Here is a 21,919-nt window from a genome sequence, read left to right on the forward strand (position 1 = left end):
AGAGCCCTTTAATATAATTATATAAATTGAAAAAGAAAGTGGAAGCGAAAGATAAATGTGGAAAGAAAGGATCCAAAACACAATAATGTAAATCAAGGTTTAACCGAATTTACGATGGAATTTTAGCGCCCACACATGCAGAGCAGGTAAAATTATAATAAAAATGCATGCTTATAACTGTATACGTGTATTTTTTTCAATATTTTATTATATCCAAAGAAACATAGAATAATATATATTGTGCACCTCAACTTCCTAACCTCAACAATGTATATATATATTTTCTAATATTAATCCTATCTCTTCATCTTTATTACATTATTGAACCAATGTTTCATAATAAAAATTGCAACCATGACATGTTTGATGAAAAAATCTTGATAAAGCCTTGTATGCATTAGATGTTGCAAACATATACATGTATTGAATAGATAATGTATTTAATTGATATTGACAACCTTAAAAGTCCAATTTATTAATTGCGAGCTCCACCATAGCTTGGTTTTCATAGCTCAACCATTGACTATTTGAAGAAATTTGTAGAATAAATGCGACATCTAAAGCATCAAGATTTGATAAAAGTTTAGATGATAAAGAACAAAAGAATAGTTAATATAAATGTATTTATTTAATAGATTATACCTTCACTTCTAAAAGTAGGAAAACACATTAAAAATCAATAAATAAATAAACAAAACCCTTGATATCACCTTTGAGTACAATAACTGTAGGTTTTAAATAACATATTCTGTGACTCCAACCTACTTCATCGAAGGGCTTTCATGTTGATAATCTCTAACATTATTGTAGGCAATAGTGACATCATTAAAAATACAACTAATTTCAGTCGATGCAACACAAAAATAACATCTATATATATATATATATATATATAAATATATTCAACTGAAGTGTTAACCATGGTTGGTTTTCATGTGTTAAGCTAGTTACATCGAATGTACTCACACACTGGTGCATTGAGGTTGCAAGAGAACTCCATATGCTTCTGCCCGTCACATACAGAAAAATTGTCGTTAGAGAGATTCGAAATCCCGACCAATTCAGCCAAACGATTACTCGCCCTCGTGAAATTTCAGGTTATTTTTAACCACTTTTCACATTGTCAACTAGAGGCTTTTTCGCCGGCTCTATTCACACCGCGAGGGAGGGGTTTACGCCGCCTCCTCCGTGTCCAAAACGGGGAGACAAAGCAAAGCAAGAGCCAGCGACGAAGGCCATTCTAGCGAGATATCGATATTGCTGATGCCGGAGGCGAAGGAGGAGGAGGAGGACGGGATCGGATCGGATCGGAAGCAATGGCAGTAATCAATCGGGGCCAGTTAGCGGGACACACACACACACCATGGTAACTATAGATCCCACATGAAGTAATAAATGAGGTGGTGAAGTGGAGAAGGAGGAGGAGGAGGAGGAGGAAGAAGAAGAAGAAGAAGAAGAAGAAGAAGAGTTGATGCTGCTGCTAATATTACAGAGCAGGTTGGAAACTTTAGATGGACAAGGGGCGCTCAGGGGGCTGCATTCACGGCGCATCAGGACTGTTGAACATTCCTTGGCTGTGTAACGTAAGGCCGGGTGAGTAGCGGTCGTCCCCCTTGGTTTGACTGTAATTCCAACCCACTCTTCTTCCTACCTGTGCAGGCGGATAACAGATCACAGAGCCTGAATTCATTGACGCCTGAGCAGCAATATAACTTCGTCAGCTTTCATTTCCTTTTCTTCCAGTAAGTTGCAGAGTTGGGTGCCCCCCCCCCCCTCGGGCTGTCTTGATGGATGATAGTAGAGAGCTGCGAGGGGGAAGTACACAGGCATTTTGACACAAGGAAGCTCATAAAGAGGGCTCAAGGGGTCGTCCAACGGCCTCCCCAGAGCCTGTGATGATTAGAAGAAGCAAGTAAAGGGGGAGCGGAGGGACAAACTGAGCTAACAGCAGACTGGGGTGTACCAACAGGGGCGTTGATTTACTGGAGTGTCTTGAATTAAGACTACTGATATCTGACGTGCAGCGATTCGAGGTGAGCTTGTTTAATGAGGTTTCATCTAACCTCCTTCATGAGCCCTGCTTCGTCGTCGGACTTTGCGCCTCCCTAGGACCCTTTTCCTTTATGGCTCCCAGGCTCCCTGAGTTATTGCAACTTGTGTCTGATCCGAAACCCATCCTTACTACTCTACGACGAAGATGTGGTCATCGCTTTCGAACCTCTCCCAACTTGGGGTGGTACCTTCTCCGCGTCATTTTTATTTTTATTTTTATTTTTTTGTCTTTTTTCTCACAGGAAATACGTCGTTTAAAATGACTGTAGAATCCTTTCCCATCACCAGAACTTGGATGTGAGCGGGGCAAAGTCTCGAGCATTTGCGAAGCCTGGATCATGTTTTCAAGTTCCAGCCAGTCACTTTTGTTTTGTAACTTCCGTGGCTAACACTGGTAGGGCTAGGTCAAGGTGGGATTTTCTGTATTTTCGCTTCTTTCACAATGACATAGGAGCGTGTAATGTGTTTTACACGCTCACATTGAGCCATTCGAGGCAAGCTGGACAAAGTTCTGTACGAATGAGTGCCCTCCATTTGTCTCTCTAATGGGTTGTATTAGCTTTTTTGTGAACTCCCCTGTCGTGCACACCCTGCTCCGTCCCACGTTACTCATTGCCAAAGCAGGTATTACCATGCGGGAGTGGCCATGCAAAGCTTTTCTTCAATCGCGCTCTTGCACGCTTTTCTGTCTCTTTAAAGGGCGGCATGACGAGTGAGAATTTTCTAGATTCCAGCTAATTCCACAGTGGTTGACATCAAACTAGTATGAAAAGCTCAATATGGGATTGGCTCCAAGATGTGACGGGCTGGTAGAAGTAGAACTCCCACGTCCCAGTGCAGGAGTAAAGTTGGACTTGCTTTTTCTTAACGAAAAATTCGAGGTAATGCCCCAACTAACTTGGTTCGCCATATATTTACGTGGAAAATGTAAAAAAACAAATCAAGAAAAGAAAATGCGACTCACTCGATAGACCTCCTCGATTGTCGCAGAGTTTTAGAGCTTACATGGCTGCTTAACTACCGTCGATGGTAGCTGGACAGTCAGTGGTGGCTGTTCCACCCTTGACTGTAGCGCATTCTTTCCGATCAAAGAATTTCGTTGTCAGCCCCATTCGTGCACCTCTTTGACCACTACATCATCTAGTAAAATGAGTGCAACTTCATTGTAACTTCCAAAGGCACATAGCATGGCAACTTCGTTCTCCCCTTTGACATATCGACTTCGCCACCCTGATAGTCGGTGTTCAGTTCAATATTAGGGAGCTTTCAGGCTGGGTCCGTGGCAAACATGGGAGCGACAATTTGTGCTAACGTGAACTGATGGCCTGGGTCCACAAGCTTATCACTTTCCTTCCAGCTTGAAATCATTGGCTTGGTGTTGCTTGCCTAGCTATACATCCCCATGTGATGATTCCGACTTGTCTGTTCTCATATGTTCGGTAGTAAGTAACAAGCGATGATTTTTTTCGCAACAAAAAGATAATAATGCCAGTAGAAATGAAATTAGGTTTCGAGAATCTGGAAGGCGATGTTGAACTGACATAGAGGTAGTGTATGTAAGTTTGAAAGGTAGAACTACTGATTACATGAATTGACGTGTATGACTCGATGTAACGACGAAAGACTCAACTTTCGGAAAACCTTGATTGCTTACAAGGGCATTACATGAAAGCTAGATTATTCAGTGGCGTTGATTCCCTACAGTGACCCTAGTGTATAGCAGTAAACAAATCAGTATCTAGCTTGTTTTAAGCAGTTGCAAGTCCCATCCCTTTCAGAGACAAGTAAAAGATAAGAGGTAGAAATGAGCAGCACATTAGAACTGTTTAAAGGAGAAGCTGAAAACAGTATCTGCAAACGGTTTAGGTTGGCACAATCCATCAGTTTTATGGAGAGTAGAGAGACTCATGTTTATATTGCTCTTTGACCATGACGAGAAACTACAAGACTACCTGACCCCCACCATCACCAGATTAAGAAAATGTACCGTGCTAGTAGTTAAAATACGGTCGCAAGAATGATGTAGAGAAGGATACGAGTGATCATTGTTGATGCACTGGTGACGAAACCATGGTACAAGTTGTTGCTGCTGCTACTTACGAGCAGGCCGCAAGACGTAAAACTTCTACATGTACAATGTACAAAAAGAGGAGTATGCGTTTAGCCCATTCTGGGCAAGTTCTAGCCAAAACACCTCCCTAGTTCGACCTCTGAATCCGCAAGATCAAGCCGGTTGAGAACTCCGCAAAGATATGATTCCTACACGAAACCAAGACAGTTCCTGTGAAACGAACCCAAAATTGAGTCCGAAAACCTAAACTACTCGTGGAGTCCTAATCGTCCACCACTATCTTCTATCCGAGCCAAAGTGAGGTCCTACCCTTTGTCTCTTAGAAACCGGAGCATTGCCAAAGTCTACTGGCACCTCAGCTTCGCATCTGGGACATCTTGGGTCATCTCTGCTAAGCATCACGTACATGAGACACCGTGTGCAAGCTCCCATCACAAGCGCCGAGGAGACTGCGACAATGTTCTCAGCTTTGACACTCTCAGCTTCGCATACCCTGAAACGTATCAATCGGAAAACATCGTCAGAAACTCAAAAACTGAGGGATTTTGGTCGTTGCGCGTAGAGTTTAGGGAGAGGGTGACGTGATAAGAAGCTTACCCTGTTGTAGAGAGCTTGAAGGATTGTCGTGACTCGTCCACAGGTCCTGCTCTGTGAGCGGTTCGTGAGGAGGTGGATGAGGAGCTGCTAGTAGAAGGAGAGGCGCCCAAAGCCTCAGACCGGGAGGAGTTAAGGGATGAGAAGGAAGAGGAGCGTTTATGCTGCTGAGTCGAGAGAAACTCCCTCTTGACGAGATTGGTTATGGACTCTGTTCTCTGCAATGCATTCTGGATCATCTCCATGGTGCACACAGTTTGTTGTTGGTAACGGCGTGAGGCGGAGGAAGCACCACCAGCGGCCAAGTTTAGATCCAACTCCAAGTGGGATTCAGGTTCATCAGCTAATTCTGGAGAGTTCCGGTTGCTCAAGGTAACCCGGCGATCGTCTAGCTGCAAGTTCCACTGCTGCTTGCGGGCAGAGAATGGCAAGAGCTGAGAACCTCGCTGGTGTCGGCTACTGTTACGGGGACTTCCTGAAGAAGAAGACGACGAGGCTTTAAAACACTCTTGCCTGAGGGTCTCGGACTGCTTACTACCTAAAAACTCATGGGCAAGTGGTAATTCTGTGCTGCTCCGCATCCGGGGGTCATCGTAACTGCTTACGCCGGAGCACTTGTTAACGTAATATAGCTTGCCAGTCTGCACGCACAGAACGGAATTACCATAAGAACCAGAGACTCAATCATTCTTGCGAGCTACAACCGCTAGACAAGTAAACAATCCAAATAATTGCCAGCAGACTTAAGATGCACGCACAAGCCCCTGTGCAAACGAAACTCACATCATCACTTCCAAGTTGTGAGAACAATTCACGACGGAGAGAGGATCTACCTTGAGGTCTAGGCATTTTTCCCAGACGGAAGGAAGAGGTTCTTCGCTGGGGTCAAGTTCCAGAAACTCCGGCGAGGTGGGAGCAAGGCAGGACGACTCCAATTTCACTTCACCAGAAGAGGGCGGATCGGCTTTGCCAAGCAAATCCAGTGTAACGCTTGGCTCGGCTGCTTGTTTCGCACCCTCGGACGGGAGCTGTCCCATCATCAGTTGCATCAGTTTCTGAGCATCTGCTCCCCATGCACGCTTTTTCTTTACTTCCAACACTGGACTACCCAGCTCTGACCCTCTCCACGATACCTCCATCGCTACCGCCATCCCGCAGCGATCCTGTTTAACCTTCCCTTTCCAAACACTAAAACCTCGCCACACAACTTCCTGAAAACTCCCAACTACTTGGGCTCAAACCAATGAACCTGACTCGAAATTCTAACCAACCAGACTCAATCAAAGTCCCCAGGTTCAAAAGAAAAGATTGAGACTACGACGCAATTTGCAGTCAGGAAGCCAGCACAGCGGCCGAACTGAGATATCCTCTAATACCATAAGTACGAGGCTAAAGAGCTGGCCGAGATGGAGCTAGCACTGCGCACTAGAATTGGCGAGCTGCTGCCTCTGCGGGATACAACAGAAACCAAGGGCAAGTCTCTGGGTTTTGAGCTTTGAACCTACTCGCACATTCATTACCATCTGCCAGTTTACTGCTGAATGATCGGTTTACTATCCTGGTCAGGCTCCGAGCCAGCCGAGCCGCCTCACGTCCTAGAGCCAAGCTCCTTTACAGGTTTGAATGTAAACCGGGCTGCCTTCACAAGTGATCCCACCGAAACGGCAGATTTCTACTCCGGCTTGTCACCATGGTAACATTTATGGCACTAAAGTTACTCCTTTCGTAGCTCGCCTCGTAGGCCCGCCCAGGCCCTGCCCCTACCCGGAGCGCTGCCCCGAGAGGAAAAATAACCATCAATTGTCCAGCAGAAGATACTAATGCCTGGCGGAGCCCTGATGCTATTAATACCGGTTCTCTGATGCAGCAGCTTGGCGATCGCTGTGGGTGGTTTGAATGCGCCCTCTGGCTTGCTGGTCTCCTTCCTGCAGCGGAAAGGATCCAACAGCCTACGTTACGTTCGTTCAATGCAAAACTTCACTTGCCAGGCCCCGCTGATGAGCACTGCCCTGCGACTCCTTCGCAACCTAATGGACTCTCCCCCCTCCCCGTATTGGAAGTGCTCTGGCTTCATGCGAAGGAAGTCGGGTACCAAAAGGCTTGATGTTCGCATTGATGGCAGCCTCACTTGAGTTGCCTTCGCTATTACTTCTCTTTTCCCTTTAACATTTGCCGTAAATTCTTCCTTTCTTCTTTCACCTACTAGGTACCTACCATTGGGCAACGGAAGCAGCGGATGCGATGAGAAGAGATGGAGATATAGATCAGATGAGGGGAGAGGTTGTTGCTGTCCCCCCACCCTTGGCTCTAACTTAATTGTCCTCCTCTCCCCCTAAATTCTGATCTCATTGCGGATTGTGACTGCTTGAGGATAATAAACCCCTTGAATTAACGTGCTAGATAACATGAACAGGCCTCGAATCCATTTGCTTGATGTGCTGGTTAAAGGCCCCGAGCTGCCATTAGAACTCTCTCCACAGACCAGGACCACAATATCTAGAATAAAAACAAAATAGAGGAGGGTAAGATTTGCTTAGCTTGATACTGTGTTGTGAAAAACATGTACTTTGAATCACAGTTTTCCACTTCCCCTGAAAAAGGGGTGGCCCACACCTCTCTTTATATTCTCTGTATTTATTGTGGCCTTCAAAGGTAGTTTAGAACATTTGTTACTCCAACAGTTCAATTTATTGTGAATATATATATATTAAACATTATGAAGTGTCGTGCTTACACAAACCAATGGTCCAAGGTGGCCATACAAACATTTATTGACATACATATATTTTACAGATAAGTGTTTGCAACCACAGCTGCCCACTGGTAGTTTCTTTACATGCATATATATATATATATATATATATATATTCTTTTCTCTTTTTTCTTTTCCCCTTTTTTCTTTTTAAAATTTTTATAACACTAGTGTTGTCCAAACTTGAACCTTATCTAGTAAAGAGGAGAGACCTTATCATTCACAATGGCAGGACCATTCCACAAGCAATTATCAAATGGGTCACAGTAGGAAGCATAACCAGCATTGATTCCCTGTGCATTCATGATCCTCCTGATCACACAACATGGCAGAGTTGGCCCCATTTTCTTCTATTTGTGTCTTTTATATTTTTGATTAAACCCAAGCACTGAGTCATAGTCCCCATGCAGCCTTCAAAATGGGAGCTGCAACACAAGTGATGTGATCATAAGGATGGACAATTTCTTTTTAACCCTTGCCTCTGCCATTTATTGAAATCACATAACTCTGTGCAGAGACAGTTTCCATGATGACAATTATCAGAATGAGGCCTTCAGTTTATAAGAACATTCTTACACCACCTTTTATGTGTGGTGCTCTTCCAATAAATTTCTCACTGTTTCCTACTAATGCCATGATGGAGAAAGAAAACAAAACAAAACAACTAAAAACAAGCTTTGTGGTAACTTTGCAGTAATAAACACAAATTATACAAGAGCTTAAATTTTGAGATTATGGTAAAAAAATGAAAATGAAAATAAATAGAAGTGAGTGAGTGAGTGAGTGAGTGAGTGTGCATGTAAATAAGTAAATACTAAGAAAAGGGAATAATAGAAGTTGTGCTCATTTTCATACACGTTATATTTTTAAGAAAGGATGGCAGTTTATCATCAATATTATTTTCTTTGTCATCTTTTTCTTCCAGATTTTCCTCCAATACATATCCATATGCTTTAAAAAAATACAAAAAAATATAAAAAATCATCCATGGCATGATGGTCACAGGAGGGGGGGGGGTGCAAAGTACAAACCTCTTTTTATTTATGCTGTTCCTTTTCTGTGTTATAATTTCCATGCATGTTCTTTAAAAATCGCAACCCAGGGTTCAACACCCACCATTGATGTAATTAGTTGAAATGCCATGATCTCCCTCTATCTCTCAAAATTCAATATTCATATTTGTGCAAGCATCATGTAGCTCTCAGTATATATTGCCTCCCATCATGTCCACAGATATGAGCTCCATGTTCTCATTCAATTGAAGGCACCCTTCCTTTTGAATGTCATGGCAGACCTTTGCCAGCTACAGCCTCTCACTCTATCCCCTTCTCCCCACTCTACACCATGTAATTCATTTTCATCAACAAATTTAACCAGTCCATTCACCATCATCCAATCTACTAACCAAATAAGTAAACAAGAAACACAACTTTTACAAAAAAATAAAAATTATCACCTGTGAAAAGAAGAAAAAGAAGAAAACCCAGCTCACATAAATCCAAACTTCACCAAAATCCAAGCTCATTTTATGCTTCACATTTGCAAAGCATGGCGCATGTCAATGCCCACAACCATATGGGATTGCTTACTTGGACATTAGTGAGGGGTGAGTGTTCTTCTGGCAGCTGACAGCACAAGTTGCTGGGTTATGATCTATCATTAGATGAAGGGTTTGAAGAGAGGGGGCACCATTTTGGATGGGTAGTCTTGAAGGGGCTTGAAACTTTTTAGGGAAGAAAGGAGCAGTATTAATAATATTATTATCATTGTGTGTATATGTGTGTGTGTGTGTGTGCCAATGCAATAATGAGCACAGTGTTTAGTGGGGGGTGGGGGAGGAGGAGGAGGAGGGGGTTTATTATTGTGGGGTTTTATTAAGTTAATGGAGAGGATTATGAGGAGCTGCCTCTTGTTGCCCTGTATAGTTTGTTTTTGCAACTGGGGCCAAATCCCAAAAGCACTGCCAGCCAGGCCACCTCGCTCTTGCTGCATTTTCTGCTTTGTCTGCCTGCTTTCTAAACGGATATCTATCCCCTTAATGCACAGGTCAAACCCCCCAAAATCTCATGAAGAAGCTTCCTACAAATATGCTCAGAATGCTGGGATTTTTCAAACAAGGGAAGAAGAAGAAAAAAAACAGTCTTGGATGGGGGGTCAGCGAGACAAGGGTTGTGTTGTGCAGTGCCGCCCCCCATTGCAATATTCATGTGAGTTGTTGCCTCCCCTCCCCCCCCTTGCCACCTCAACCCCATCTATTATGAAGTCCCCCACTTAGCATGGAGCCGGGGAAGGGCATATTGAGTGTCACTGTATACTTGCAGTCTCTGTGCCCATTCTGGGCAAGCAACATGGCCTGTGGAATCAAGCCCCCCACAGATTCCTGCTATTAACCATGGTTATCCCTGAATTGGGCCTTAGTTAATGACTCATTCCCTTGAAAGGGGGGAGCCTGGCACCCTGGAATGAACACTCTTTTCCACTGCAATCCACATTGCTTTGGAACCAGGATAGGCTGGTTGAGTTAGTGCTTTTAAGTGGGGCTGGGCCTGGGCTCCTCTTCTATACTTCTGCATGTTGGTTCTTCTTATAGCATGGTGTCCAAATTCAGTGCAGGAGTCTTTATGGTTGCCACCCCCATGCCCCACTCCACCCATTTTGAAGCCCCCTCTTAAAGCATGGCCCATAACAATAACAGTAAATTAATAATGAGAATACCACAGCGTCATACTCTCTAACTTCGTCCCCTTAAGTTCATCCGAAGAGCTTAACTTTGCTAGGGAGAAATAGTTACTGTCCATGCCATTTCCTCAAGCTACAGTTGAACTTTCAAGTCATGTGAACATGGCACATTAACCCTTGCCAAGGTGTACCCATTTCCATTCAATGAAAAAAAAAAATCAGAAATTAAAAATCAATTCAAAAAAAAAACTAATGGATGTGATATACATATATATATATATATATAGATATGCAACATGCGTTATATATTAAACATTTATTTGTACTGTTTTCTTTGCTCATTCTTCTTCCTCTTTTCTCCCCTTTCAATTTTGGTTAAAAATCCAAATTTTTCTAGAGTGTGATTGGAGGGGTATAGGGGTCTTTCAAAGGGTTGTTTTAAAAAGACAGAGCAGGTTTTTCCTCAAACAGGAAAAAAGAGCAATAGAGAAAGGAAGAAGAAAAAAACGGAAAAGAAAAAGAAAAACTGTTCGCCTACACTATTTTCTAAAATAGCGTGTCCTCCGGAATGTGCATATCTGTCTTAAACAGCAAATGCACTTTCTTCAAATACTTCCAACCCCATTTTCAATGCAAAGCCAAAGGCCGGTGCCACCCAAATCAATTTTTTCCAACCCAAGAGCTACTCTCATTCCCCATCAGTGGAATAAAGAGCATTTTTCTGGACCAATGCATGATTTGCCAAAGGAAAGTTAATTATAGAATAATAAGTACACTCGACTGTGTCAGGAACTTACCACATTGTGTTTTTGCAGAATTAATTAAAGTATTGGCTAATTAGGTTGCCATGTCAGCCATCATTCAACACCTCAACCCACAACTTGCAAAAGAGCTCACAACCCATCCCTTGTTATTCATACTTTTTAGGGTTTGTTGAGCCTAAAAAACAATGTACACATTTCTAGGGTTCCCAACACATCCACACAAAAAGCCTTGCAACACCAAGTATTTTGTCCATGCACAGAATGGTCATTTGGGTTCTGATTACAAGATCTAGCACTCCAGGAGCTATACCTCCACAGTAAACTTTAATCCATTTTGCCACACAAAACCATTGAACAAACTTTTAACTTCCAAAACACACAAAAAGATGATGAACTACATTAGCTCTTTTGTAAGAAACATTTTTCAATCCCATTATTCATTTATTTTATTTTATTTTCATATTTTTTTTAGCCCTAATGACACATTCAATGGGAAGCATTTAAGCATACAAGTAGTGGGGAACATACTCCATCCACCACAATATAACATGTACCTTTGACAATGCCCAAAAGGTTGGTTTGTTTGAAATCTCTCCTTGCTTCATTGATGCCACCCTCACCTCTTGCTTTGTGTGTACTTGCATCCACAAAGATTGATTGAGTCTACAAAGATTGATTTTGTAGGGGAATGGTCCTTCATGTTCCCCTCTTCCTCCTCACATAGTCTTCTTCACTTCAGCTAATTTTGAATGTATACAAATTTGCAAGATTAATTAATGGCATTATTTGATCCAGAGAGCCAAGGAAGGGGCGCCGGCAAGCTTGCATAGAGAGTGAGCATCTATATCAATTCCACTTGGTTACACCCCCTTATTCAATTCCTTTTGGGGGTAGTGGGGGACATTTGTACTTGGTGCTGTTCCACATTGCATTGCTACCACCCAGATTTTGTGACACACTAGATCTTAGTCATAACCCTTCCTCTTCTTTGCAACTTTTGAGTATTTTATATATATCAATACACTCTCATATATCACACACTTATATGTTTATAGGTTTGTATGATGTATTAAACATGAAAGACAAGTAAATAAAATATTTGCACATATATATATATATATATATATATATATACACAGAGAGAGAGAGAGGTTACACACATATATCTCACACTTATATGAATATATCTGAAATAATGATGGATATAACAAGTAAGTGTGATGTGTGGAAGAATTGATTGTATGTGTGTGTGAGTATGCATATATATATATATATATGATGAAGGGGATTAGGGGGTATATGGTCAAATGGTAGGATTTGACCATATTATGAGGGTTTGGAATTGTGGGTGCAGTTCCTTCAATGAGCTCCATGATACATACAGTGCAGCATCAAAATGGTTAAAAAAATACATTGGAAGCAATTCCGTTCATCTGAATGGCATCTTTGGTATTCATAAACATTTCCAGGATCCAGAACGAGACCCACCCAGCCTTCATTCTGTTTGAAGGATGAATGGATGTGGAGGCGTCTGTTATCATCTACTAAACATCATCCATAATCTTTGCTGTCGACAGGAATGGTAATAAAACTGTAGCCTGGTTCACAATTTATGATTTTAACAATTTTACTTTAGTGTGGATCATTATATTACGTGATAGGACCTACTTTAGTGATGAGTTCAGGTTAATTCCAAACGTCTTGCATAAATCATTCCTTAACAAAGCATAAATACATTCAAAAAATCTGTTTCATTTTTTGACTGTAAACATATAATTGAGCAACAAAGAATTGAACACACTTTCTAACAAATTCAGTTTACTAAGTGCTTTTGAAAAAACTTCAAATACAAAGCATAAATTATTCATTGAAAACCCAAGTATTTGAAATGGCATTGTTTTGAATTGTATACATACACAATAACAATAATAATAATAATAATCATAGATCCAATTTTAAAATGAATATGTATATCTTGTATACATTTCTATATTTTTAAGACATGTGCATAATGTCTACACATATTAGAAACAATTACAAGTTTATTTGATTGAAAGTAATAAATAAATAAAAGTAGTAAAATCAATTTGACGATTTTTCTAATGAAATAAATATTTACAAATTTAATTTAAAAATATACTAATTTATACACTGAAAAATAAGAACCTATCAAATTCACTGAGTTTTTGTCTTTTCTAATTAATTATATATTTTTTTTGGCACAATTTAGACATGACATCAAGTTTTAACACCAAAATTTGTGAAACATCAACATGATTATATATATATATATAGTAAAAAGAAGTTATTAATATATATACATATATGTATATCAAATAAAATTTAAAAACTAGACTTAAAAGTAAATAGCTACAATTTTTAACATGAAGTAAAAAAATAAAAAAATAATATTCTTATTTCATTCATTTATTAGCTTTTACAATAATAATAATAATAATAATAATTTTTTCTTTTATTAGTCATAAATGAAATTATAATATTTATATCTTTAAAATTTAAATTTTTTTAAATGAATTTAATTTTATAGATTTAGAATAAAATTAGATTTGGAAATTGAAAGAGTAATGGATTTTTTTGACTTTTTAATAATTCCTATTTTAATCCATGAGACGATTCTGTATATTTTTTAATTCCATTTTTATTTTTGTGAAAATTTTATTTTTTTCTTTTAAGATCTTCACATTGCATTGCTTCTAAATTCTGTAAAATAATTCACCAATAATAAACAGCTTGAATATATATATATATATATATATTTACATGATATTCTTGTCTAATGTTATTAGATTGTTAACAATTTCTTTGAACTATTCAAGGATAGATGGTTCCTTTCTTTAATACAAAACTAGTTTTATTATCAAATTTCTTTTCACATGTTGTTATAGAAATACCAAGAAAAAGTAATAAATCTAGGGTTGCACTATTACAAAGATACAAAGATTGGGAAAGTAAGCATGAGTTGATGAGGCCAAGTTGCTTTCTACTATTAAACTAATTTCAAACCCATCTTCCAAACCTTGACCTTTTTTTTAGATTGAAATAACCTCCATAAACACAATTTCAATCCACATCCACAGTCCACATACACAATCACAGTGCTACCCCCCAAAGGAACTGTTTTCTATCACCATCTTCCTAAAAAATCATCACCATAATGGCCCCAAAATGCACTTCACAAACCTTGAAAACTGCATGCAACAAAGGAAGTTACACGAACATGGAGCCCATAAATGAAGCCTCAAAAGCTGAATCCAATCTCACGGTCAAGCAACCTGGTGGGGACCGATTAATCCATAGCTCAACTTCATGTCGTAATCAACACAGATTATACAGCAAAAGTGCACAATAAGGGGGGGCAGCAGCAGAGAGGGAAGAAGGGGGGCCATAAGCACACACACATTTAAGACGCAGTGGCACGCAATCTCACACTAATCACTGCTTAATCCACTGGCCCCAGTTCAGTTAGCCCATAATTACCGTGCTCATTATCATGACGTGCGATCTATGACAAGCCAAATGATAAATCCGGAAGAAGCCAACGCTGGTGGTGGTTATCTATCAATGCACAAATCCTCTTGGTAAAGAAGAAGGAAAGCCAGCAGTAGCAGTAGCAAGGCGTCACATGCATCATCGTCTGTGGATTACGCTGCGTTTTGCTCATAATTTGATGCCATGGTTGCATCATTTACCGCAACAGCGTCGTTGTCGCGGATTAATGAGATGCATTACTGCAGGTGGCACAAGGGTATGGCAGTGGAGGAGGAGGCATGCAGGGCAGGCAGGAGGACATTCATTGAGGGGCTCTTTGTGTGGGTTGTTTCAGTTACTGGGTGCAAAGGAATCTCTTGCATGTCTGAGCTGCTGATCACGGCTGTTGAGGCATATTAATGAGGGGGCGGAGCGGTGGTGTGGAGATGAATCAATTGGGATGGAGCATTACGGTGAGCAATCAGAGGTTGTGGTCAAGCAATAAGAGGGGGTGGGGGGAGAGCATTAAGTTGCCACCACTTTGATAATCAGTCGCGGGCATGATCACGATGATGCAGCAGTGTCGTCGCCCTTCGGCAGAATGTTTAGTCGATGTGGAGATGGCATACTGTGGGAGAGAGGGAGATAAGCCTCTCAAGCATTCATAAGATTGAAGCTGGGTCATCACCAAAATGTGATACGGGTCAGTAGCTGCTGCTGCTGCTCCTCGTTTGCGCCCCTTTCCTGTTGCGATACAGAGCAACACCGATCTCAACGAACAGCAAGCAATCAGCAATTACGCAGGAAACGGTTTGAAATGACAAGTTCACCAACTCTGTAATGAAGGTGGACGGGGGGGGGGGACCTGGTGGTGATTGTGGGAGAACATTATTATCGTGAAGCAAAGTCACGCAATAAAGGGGTAATTCAAAGCGGTGTTACTAATCTAGTGAAGGCTGATGTTCGTTGGTGTAATTTAGGCAGCGGCCGTGCATCTTGCCTGAGTCCATCTTCAAGAGCCGATGGGATAGCTGCCACTACCCTCCTGTTGCCATTTACGCTCCGAGGGGGACGTTGAATGAATGAGAGTCTGCTGGGAATTCGGGGCTGAATATATTCACTTCCAAGACTTGATGAGATCAATCGCTTCTTGTTGTGAATTAAACCGCGGTACCACGTAGTAAGGGGTTACGACTCGGTGATGGCTTGGGTGGTGAATTGCAAGCTTTCCCTGTTTCCTGAATAGCGGAAGTCTCAGATGGTCGATCACATCGTGGAATTACTGTCGAGGAGTTCTATTTAATCGCCATGAATTGCTCCCTTATGGCGACGTTGGAGTTCATTGAAGACCCTCCTCCTATCGTGACGCTGAACTCCGACATAATCACGAAACCTTCGATTGATAAAGATGTCCTAGGGTTTTGGGGGGGGGGGGTAAGGGTTCACAGCCAGGGCGTGGAATCAAGTCTTACCTTGACGATCGGGTGGGTTCCATCAACTGGCCGAAAATCAGATTAGCCCATGATTGAAGGAGATGTTGCTAATAAAAATGCGAGGGGTAGATGATAACGAGCATTATTCCGCACCAAATTTGGGCGACTTCTCCGGCCAAGGACTGTCAAGCTGGATTGGAATTCGAACAAAACTTGGAATTTTAAAGTGATGGATACTTGCGAGAGTAGAAAGTGTTACAATAGGGAGTAATTGCTACCCACTCTGATATGGAAGAGGAAATCTGGGTGAGTGAATCCATGCCATTATTCGGCCATGGCCGGCCACAGGTTGCTCTGATCAGTCAACTACTTTCATGAAAGGACGGAAGTGATGATCACGAGTTGATTAAAGAGCGAACCAACACGGCCATGGGCATCCATGTGGTGATGTGCACTGGTCAGGAACTCATGCCTGAGTTGAATGCGATGGAACACCGACTTAGTTTTGTATATGAAGAGGTTCTCGACCTTGTTTCAGTGGGATTCACCGAGATCCACATAATTTTTAGTTCATAAAAGGTAAATGTACACGTACCTCCACAGAAGCCAACTCCCGGTATGAATCATGCAGAACATCAAATAGCTGGATTAAGCAAATAAAGCTTCTCCCTGAAGAGTTGTCGGTAGAGATCGCTTGCAGAGAATTTGTATCTTACTCGTTATCACAGAGAAGCACACCCTTGAGAAGCATCTCGTTATGCACTCTGACGATGTTGAAGCATGTTGTACCAAATCTGGATTTGTAACGACAACACAACCCATTGTTAACAACGCAGAATCATAGCAATGAATCCTGTTCCAATCTCCTTCACTCCACTCTTCTTAAAAGAAAAAGCCACAATCAGGAGTGAAATCGCAATGAAAGCTTCAACACTTAACAAAAGCCAACACTGATGACTAATTCCGGCCATCAACTTGTTAATTTGTTTGTAAACCTTGCAGTATCACCACTCGAACTATTCTACAATCAATAAAATACGAAACGTCGAGCGTACACGTCGCAAGGTGCGATACTTGAAAGGCTGATGCAAAACCTTCGAGAAGTACATTTACAAGGAATGAAGATGTTTAACTGAAAAGGAACTGCGAGGCAAGGAGATTGCAGCCACTTCAGCCATGACGCTGAGATGACTTCCATGTTCCACGAAGAGGCGATGGATTACAAGGTTCAGCCTCAGCAGTCATTGACTGAGCGTGAAGGAATATGTCAAACCCATCACTATCAATGATTCGAGTGTCGCCCTCCCCAGGTACACGATAGTAACGCCGCGGTGGACATGGGACACAGCTAGAGCTTAACAGGGTCACGTCCAGCAAATATTTCAACGTACATTTTCTGTTCAGAGGTTTGTTGCCTGCACATGCCATGTCCTCATATCTCACACTCCCCAGATTACTAGTTTCTGTGAAGAGTGATTATGCTCTTCACATCTGCCACTACCTTCGAGAGTGCAGCCATCCAATGCCATTGGCATACAGCAAGCAATCATACAAAGAAAGAGACGATTACAGAATCATACGTATTGCATCGCTGTTCCCTTGCCAGTTATTGATAATCATGCTTGATAAGTACGCATGCAGCGTGAACTCGCGGTTCAAGGGCATTTTGTTTACAGGGTGACAAGGATGCAAACATAGCATCGCAATTAAATCTTCTATCATCCAGAAAGCCAAAATGAAGAATCACGGCGAAAGAGAAGCATGCTAGATGTGTGAAAGCTGGGAGATAAAGAAAAGTTTGAACAGAGTTGTGTTCAATTGTATTGTCTGGCTTCAATCGTCCAGCCTAAAAGAATATGCCTACATTTAAATTCCTCGAACTTTTCATCACTCAAGCTGAGAACCTGAAAGTATCTAAAACTCCTGTATCGACCAATTTGGTCGGTCCTGTCTAGTCTAAGATAGGAACGCAAACATCATCTCCTATAATGAGTACTAATGTACAAATATCGGAAACTGGCATAGTTTCACGCTGTCAAGCTCCCACAAGAGTAGCCTCAAGTCTGCATGTGACATATTGAGGGCCAACTGCATAGACTTCCGTGCAAGCTCGACCTGCAGTGATCAGTAAACACTACAACCCCCAAAGAGTCCGCAGAGAGGCAGCAACTGCAAAGAGATATCCATGTCAAGGAGGAATTCAGTTTTTATCCGTTGTGCTCTATACTCCAGGAACTGATTAACTCTCTCAGCATAATCTGGCTGTGGATGCTGGAATCCGCTCTCGAATTCGATAGGTATTCACCAACTGGTAGTTTCATGAAATCAGGGATCAGAGTAGAATGGTTATGACTGCTTTGAAGCGAAAGGTGTGAACTCAAGCAGAGCACCAGTTCCAAGTAGGACTGTCAAGCGTTATTCGTTGCTTCTTGGGCAATGAGGGGTATATGGTAGACGGGAGCTCAAGGAGCACGTCGGCGTTTCCGCACTTGGGGCAGCTAGGGTGCGACTTGGACAGCATCACATACATGAAGCAGCTCTTGCATCCCACAGTCACCATCACTTCTGCATGCGCGAGGGTTTCAGACTTCTCAGGTACAACCTGACTCTTGACACCTACGTCTCCGCAAGTGCGTGGCTGTTGCACCTCCTCCTCGTCACCTGAAATGCAAACAAAATCGTGAGACTTCCAGAATTAACTCCAACAATTCCACAAACGATGCACAAACCCGTCAAGATTCGCGAAACGAGAAGTCTTAGAGCTTGTGAACTGACGGTACCTTGATGGCTCATGACGGAGGGCGACGTGAAGCCCTCGGAGGAGCAATGGGATGTGGATGGGGACGCAGATTTGGAGCATGTGGAGTATTGTAGCCCGAGTGAATTGGATTCTAGAGAGGATGAGGGCCGTGGAGACAGGAGCGAAAGTGCCGTGAAGAGAGTTTCGGAGATGTTGTTTCCAGAGCTGCAAGCGGCTCTCTTCTTCTGATGTTGCGGGGGTTTAAGCCACTGAGATCTCTCAAGAGCACTGCGGACCTTCTCCATGGTGCATACGCTGTCCTCCTGGTTGGAGGACGAGGGCCTGATAGCTGTTCCTGGCAGGTTGAGCGTCAATTCCAGAGACTGGTCGTTTGTTTCGTCCATGCTCATGGAAGTGGTCTCGCGGTCTGAAGAATCGGAGTCGCTCACTATCTGTGCCGTAGTTAGTGCCCACGCGCGCCCCGCTGGCTGCTCTTCCTGAGCAGTATTTGCAGTCCGCTTAAACTTCTTGCCCACCTCTTCACCGGCATTGCTGGACGACTTCACGGCCTTCTCGTTTTCAGATGAGAGAGAGATAGACAACAACCCGATGCGCTGCGCAGTAGAGGGAACCGCTTGGCGTGGATCTCTGTAGGTCAGAATTCCCGAGTTCCAATCCTTGAAGTAGATGAGACCAGACTGCGATCGATACACGAAAAAAACACACACAATCAAAAAACGGCTCCACCATATTATTCACCCAATCGGCCCCAAACTGCATATTCAAATCACCCGAAGAAGTAGTCTAACATCAATGCCACCCTCATCATCACAAAACTCGATGATTCAAGGAAAATTTCACACCACCATCTACTTTCACTCTCAGTCACCAGAAACAAATTCCACAAGATATAAGTCTTTGGTGCACACCTTCAAATCAAGGCACTTCTCCCAACCGCTGGGCAGTTGCGGCTCCGGCTGGAGATCCCCGCAGACATAGCCCCCCCACTTTTGTACCATCAGGGGCGCCTCTTGAGCTCTCTCCCGCAGCATGATACCCATATCACCCCAGGTGATCACCAATAAATTCACCTGCCACTCGCAGCCTCCTAATACCTGTTCTCAACTTGAAACCAAACTTCCACTTCCACCTCTCTCTCCAATCCCTCACTTCAGAGCTACCCGAAACTAACACCAGGGACTAATGCAACAGTACTGGGCACCAAGCACACAACACTAGCACTCAATCCCAAACTTGCACTTCAACTTCCTCTACACGCCACGATTGCCTCTCTCTACCTCCACTAGACTAGTCACACTGATCTCGATCCTTGAACAAGTCACGGCGATCATACTACGGCCGCCGAATCTTTTCTACCCTTCTCGCTCTCTCAAACTCTTTCTCCCGTGCATCGAGTTTCAGTCTGCCGAACGGTGAGACTGCATCAACGTGAGGGATGAGTCTGGGATCTGTCTCGGGAATCAGACAACTAGGAGAACGTCGTGGATGGAGAAAGTGGATTCGCAGTCGGTTGATAATGTCGTTCTTTATGCACGCATGTCACTCCGCGACCCCTCCACTCCCCTCGACTCCTCCCTCCTCCTACTCAAGCTACACTTAGCCTAGAGCGGCGCCTAGACTTGTGTCTAGGCTCTTGGAACTGTGGACGTAGGCTTGGTTGGGGGGGGGGGGGCTTCAGCTCAACACTGGACTCATAGAGTTCTCTTGCAGTGTGGGTGCCCCGAGGGAACTGGTCGCTATTTCTCCCGCACCATGGCGGCAGTCAATTCTCCGGATGAACTCCCTCTGCGTGGCTTTACCAGGCGGGCTCATCTACCAGCGGGAACCCTTCGTGCTTACAATGCATAGAAAAAACTAACACCAATTTAACACGACGGAGTGAGAGTTTGATTTGGACCTCCTTGTGAGGAGTCATGGCATCTTTCCTTGAGTTGCCAGGTCCCCTCGACTTGGCAACTTTCTTTAATTTAGTTGCGCGGTAGTTAATAGGAGTCAATTTATTGAAGCGTTCTCTGCTGGTTTGATCTGTGCAATGTGACATTTTGTTGTCCTTCGCATACACCATGCCACAGAAACGGATGGAAATATGGGTTCTAAGTCAACTGTAATAAGGGGTTTGCTTGTAGTGTCCAGCCTAGCATTCATTACACGGAAATCATGAGCAATGAATTCTAACAAAATAATAATTTATAATTTAATTGATGAGTTGGAGTTTATGAGCATGGGACCTGAGTAAAAATGTTAGGATGTTCTTGGGAGTGTTATGATTTTCAATCTATCCATAGAAGAAAAAAACATATGTGTATATATATATATATATATATACTTTTTTGTTTTGAGTTATTTTGAATAATCTGTTAGGTAATACGGAGTACCCTTTTCTTCTTTTTTCTTTTTTTTTCTCCTTGAACAAAAAATGATATGCACAAAAAAAAAATCGTACTCATAAAAAGCATAAATAGGAATAAATATGAAGATAATGAAGAGATGAAAATGAAGAACACGCAACATTTCTTTTGCTGATATGCTATATACACCAAACCGTATTCACACGCGTGGATACATACCACACTATTCCCACTGCAACTTTACCCACCAATCACTTACTTTTGATTGTTGATTACTCCATTAGCTCACAAGTTCACCGATGTATTTAGTTAACTCGGTTATTGCAAACCATAGGCTTCCGGTTGTGAAATGCTGCTGGGTTCATATGATCCGCTTCCTCAATCTTGCACTAATTTATTTCAGTTATCTAAGCTTATTTTGTGTTGTGGGTAGTGGTGGGGCTTTGCTTGCTGCTCATCTATATCGTGAGAGCAGTGACGTCGAGAGGCTGAGACCATAGCGGCAAAGACCGTCACAAGGGATTTGGGTTCCTGGAAACCACATCCCGTGTAAAGACATCCGCCCCATTAGTGCTTGTCAGGCTCCTCCTCAAACGTGCGTTGAATCTGTGGTCACAGCTCAATGATTCTCCGGTTTCAATCAACCTGCCGAACTGCATGATCGTAAAATCTGGAGAGAGCCGTGGAGGTAAACCAAATATCCATCTTTCATAGCTATCATTTCTGAAACTAATGGTTATCTAGAAGGAAAGGAATAAATATACAGTGACATAATGGATGATGACGTGCTTGTTGACCCACCCCGCGCACAAATTCTCACATTCCTTGCTCGATGAGCTGGAACACACCAAGTTGGCCCGAAATCGCAACATCACATATGATCCATGACCGATCACGTGATTGTGATAACTCTTCTCGAACCTCCCCATTGATTCAGTACGCATTGTTATGTGAGCATTGTGCTCCATGTTCTTCA

The 21,919-nt window shown here is 42.5% G+C and overlaps 2 protein-coding genes and 1 long non-coding RNA gene across 3 annotated transcripts; 1 reads left to right on the plus strand and 2 right to left on the minus strand.

Moving 5' to 3' along the window:
- The first annotated feature begins 1,243 nt into the window (after window positions 1-1,243).
- LOC149987865 (uncharacterized) lies at window positions 1,244-2,560 on the plus strand. The gene is made up of 2 exons (XR_016506402.1): window positions 1,244-2,033; window positions 2,295-2,560. It is a non-coding gene; the product is annotated as an uncharacterized LOC149987865 (long non-coding RNA).
- Window positions 2,561-4,075: 1,515 nt separating this feature from the next.
- Window positions 4,076-6,254, minus strand: LOC112291068 (uncharacterized). The gene is made up of 3 exons (XM_024538030.3): window positions 5,551-6,254; window positions 4,721-5,358; window positions 4,076-4,616 (listed from the first exon to the last, which is right to left on the minus strand). The coding sequence occupies exons 1-3, from the start codon at window positions 5,866-5,868 to the stop codon at window positions 4,400-4,402; spliced, it is 1,173 nt and encodes a 390-aa protein (XP_024393798.1). The 5' UTR covers window positions 5,869-6,254; the 3' UTR covers window positions 4,076-4,399.
- An 11,367-nt stretch (window positions 6,255-17,621) lies between these two features.
- Window positions 17,622-20,027, minus strand: LOC112291092 (uncharacterized). The gene is made up of 3 exons (XM_024538077.3): window positions 19,504-20,027; window positions 18,615-19,272; window positions 17,622-18,495 (listed from the first exon to the last, which is right to left on the minus strand). The coding sequence occupies exons 1-3, from the start codon at window positions 19,633-19,635 to the stop codon at window positions 18,212-18,214; spliced, it is 1,074 nt and encodes a 357-aa protein (XP_024393845.1). The 5' UTR covers window positions 19,636-20,027; the 3' UTR covers window positions 17,622-18,211.
- Window positions 20,028-21,919: the final 1,892 nt, after the last annotated feature.

This window comes from Physcomitrium patens, chromosome 14 (assembly GCF_059467195.1).
Source record: "Physcomitrium patens ecotype Gransden chromosome 14, ASM5946719v1, whole genome shotgun sequence".
In the NCBI taxonomy this organism is placed as follows: domain Eukaryota; kingdom Viridiplantae; phylum Streptophyta; class Bryopsida; order Funariales; family Funariaceae; genus Physcomitrium; species Physcomitrium patens.

What these genes read in the sequence shown, in the direction of transcription:
- LOC112291068 (XM_024538030.3), bottom strand. Translation starts at nt 5,868, where the DNA reads ATGGCGGTAGCGATGGAGGTATCGTGGAGAGGGTCAGAGCTGGGTAGT. An exon ending in AAAAATGCCTAGACCTCAAG is followed by an intron (nt 5,359 to 5,550) that starts GTAGATCCTCTC and finishes CTGTGCGTGCAG; the next exon opens with ACTGGCAAGCTATATTACGT. An exon ending in TTCAAGCTCTCTACAACAGG is followed by an intron (nt 4,617 to 4,720) that starts GTAAGCTTCTTA and finishes GATACGTTTCAG; the next exon opens with GGTATGCGAAGCTGAGAGTG.
- LOC112291092 (XM_024538077.3), bottom strand. Translation starts at nt 19,635, where the DNA reads ATGGGTATCATGCTGCGGGAGAGAGCTCAAGAGGCGCCCCTGATGGTA. An exon ending in AGAAGTGCCTTGATTTGAAG is followed by an intron (nt 19,273 to 19,503) that starts GTGTGCACCAAA and finishes TATCGATCGCAG; the next exon opens with TCTGGTCTCATCTACTTCAA. An exon ending in CTCCGTCATGAGCCATCAAG is followed by an intron (nt 18,496 to 18,614) that starts GTACCGTCAGTT and finishes TTTGCATTTCAG; the next exon opens with GTGACGAGGAGGAGGTGCAA.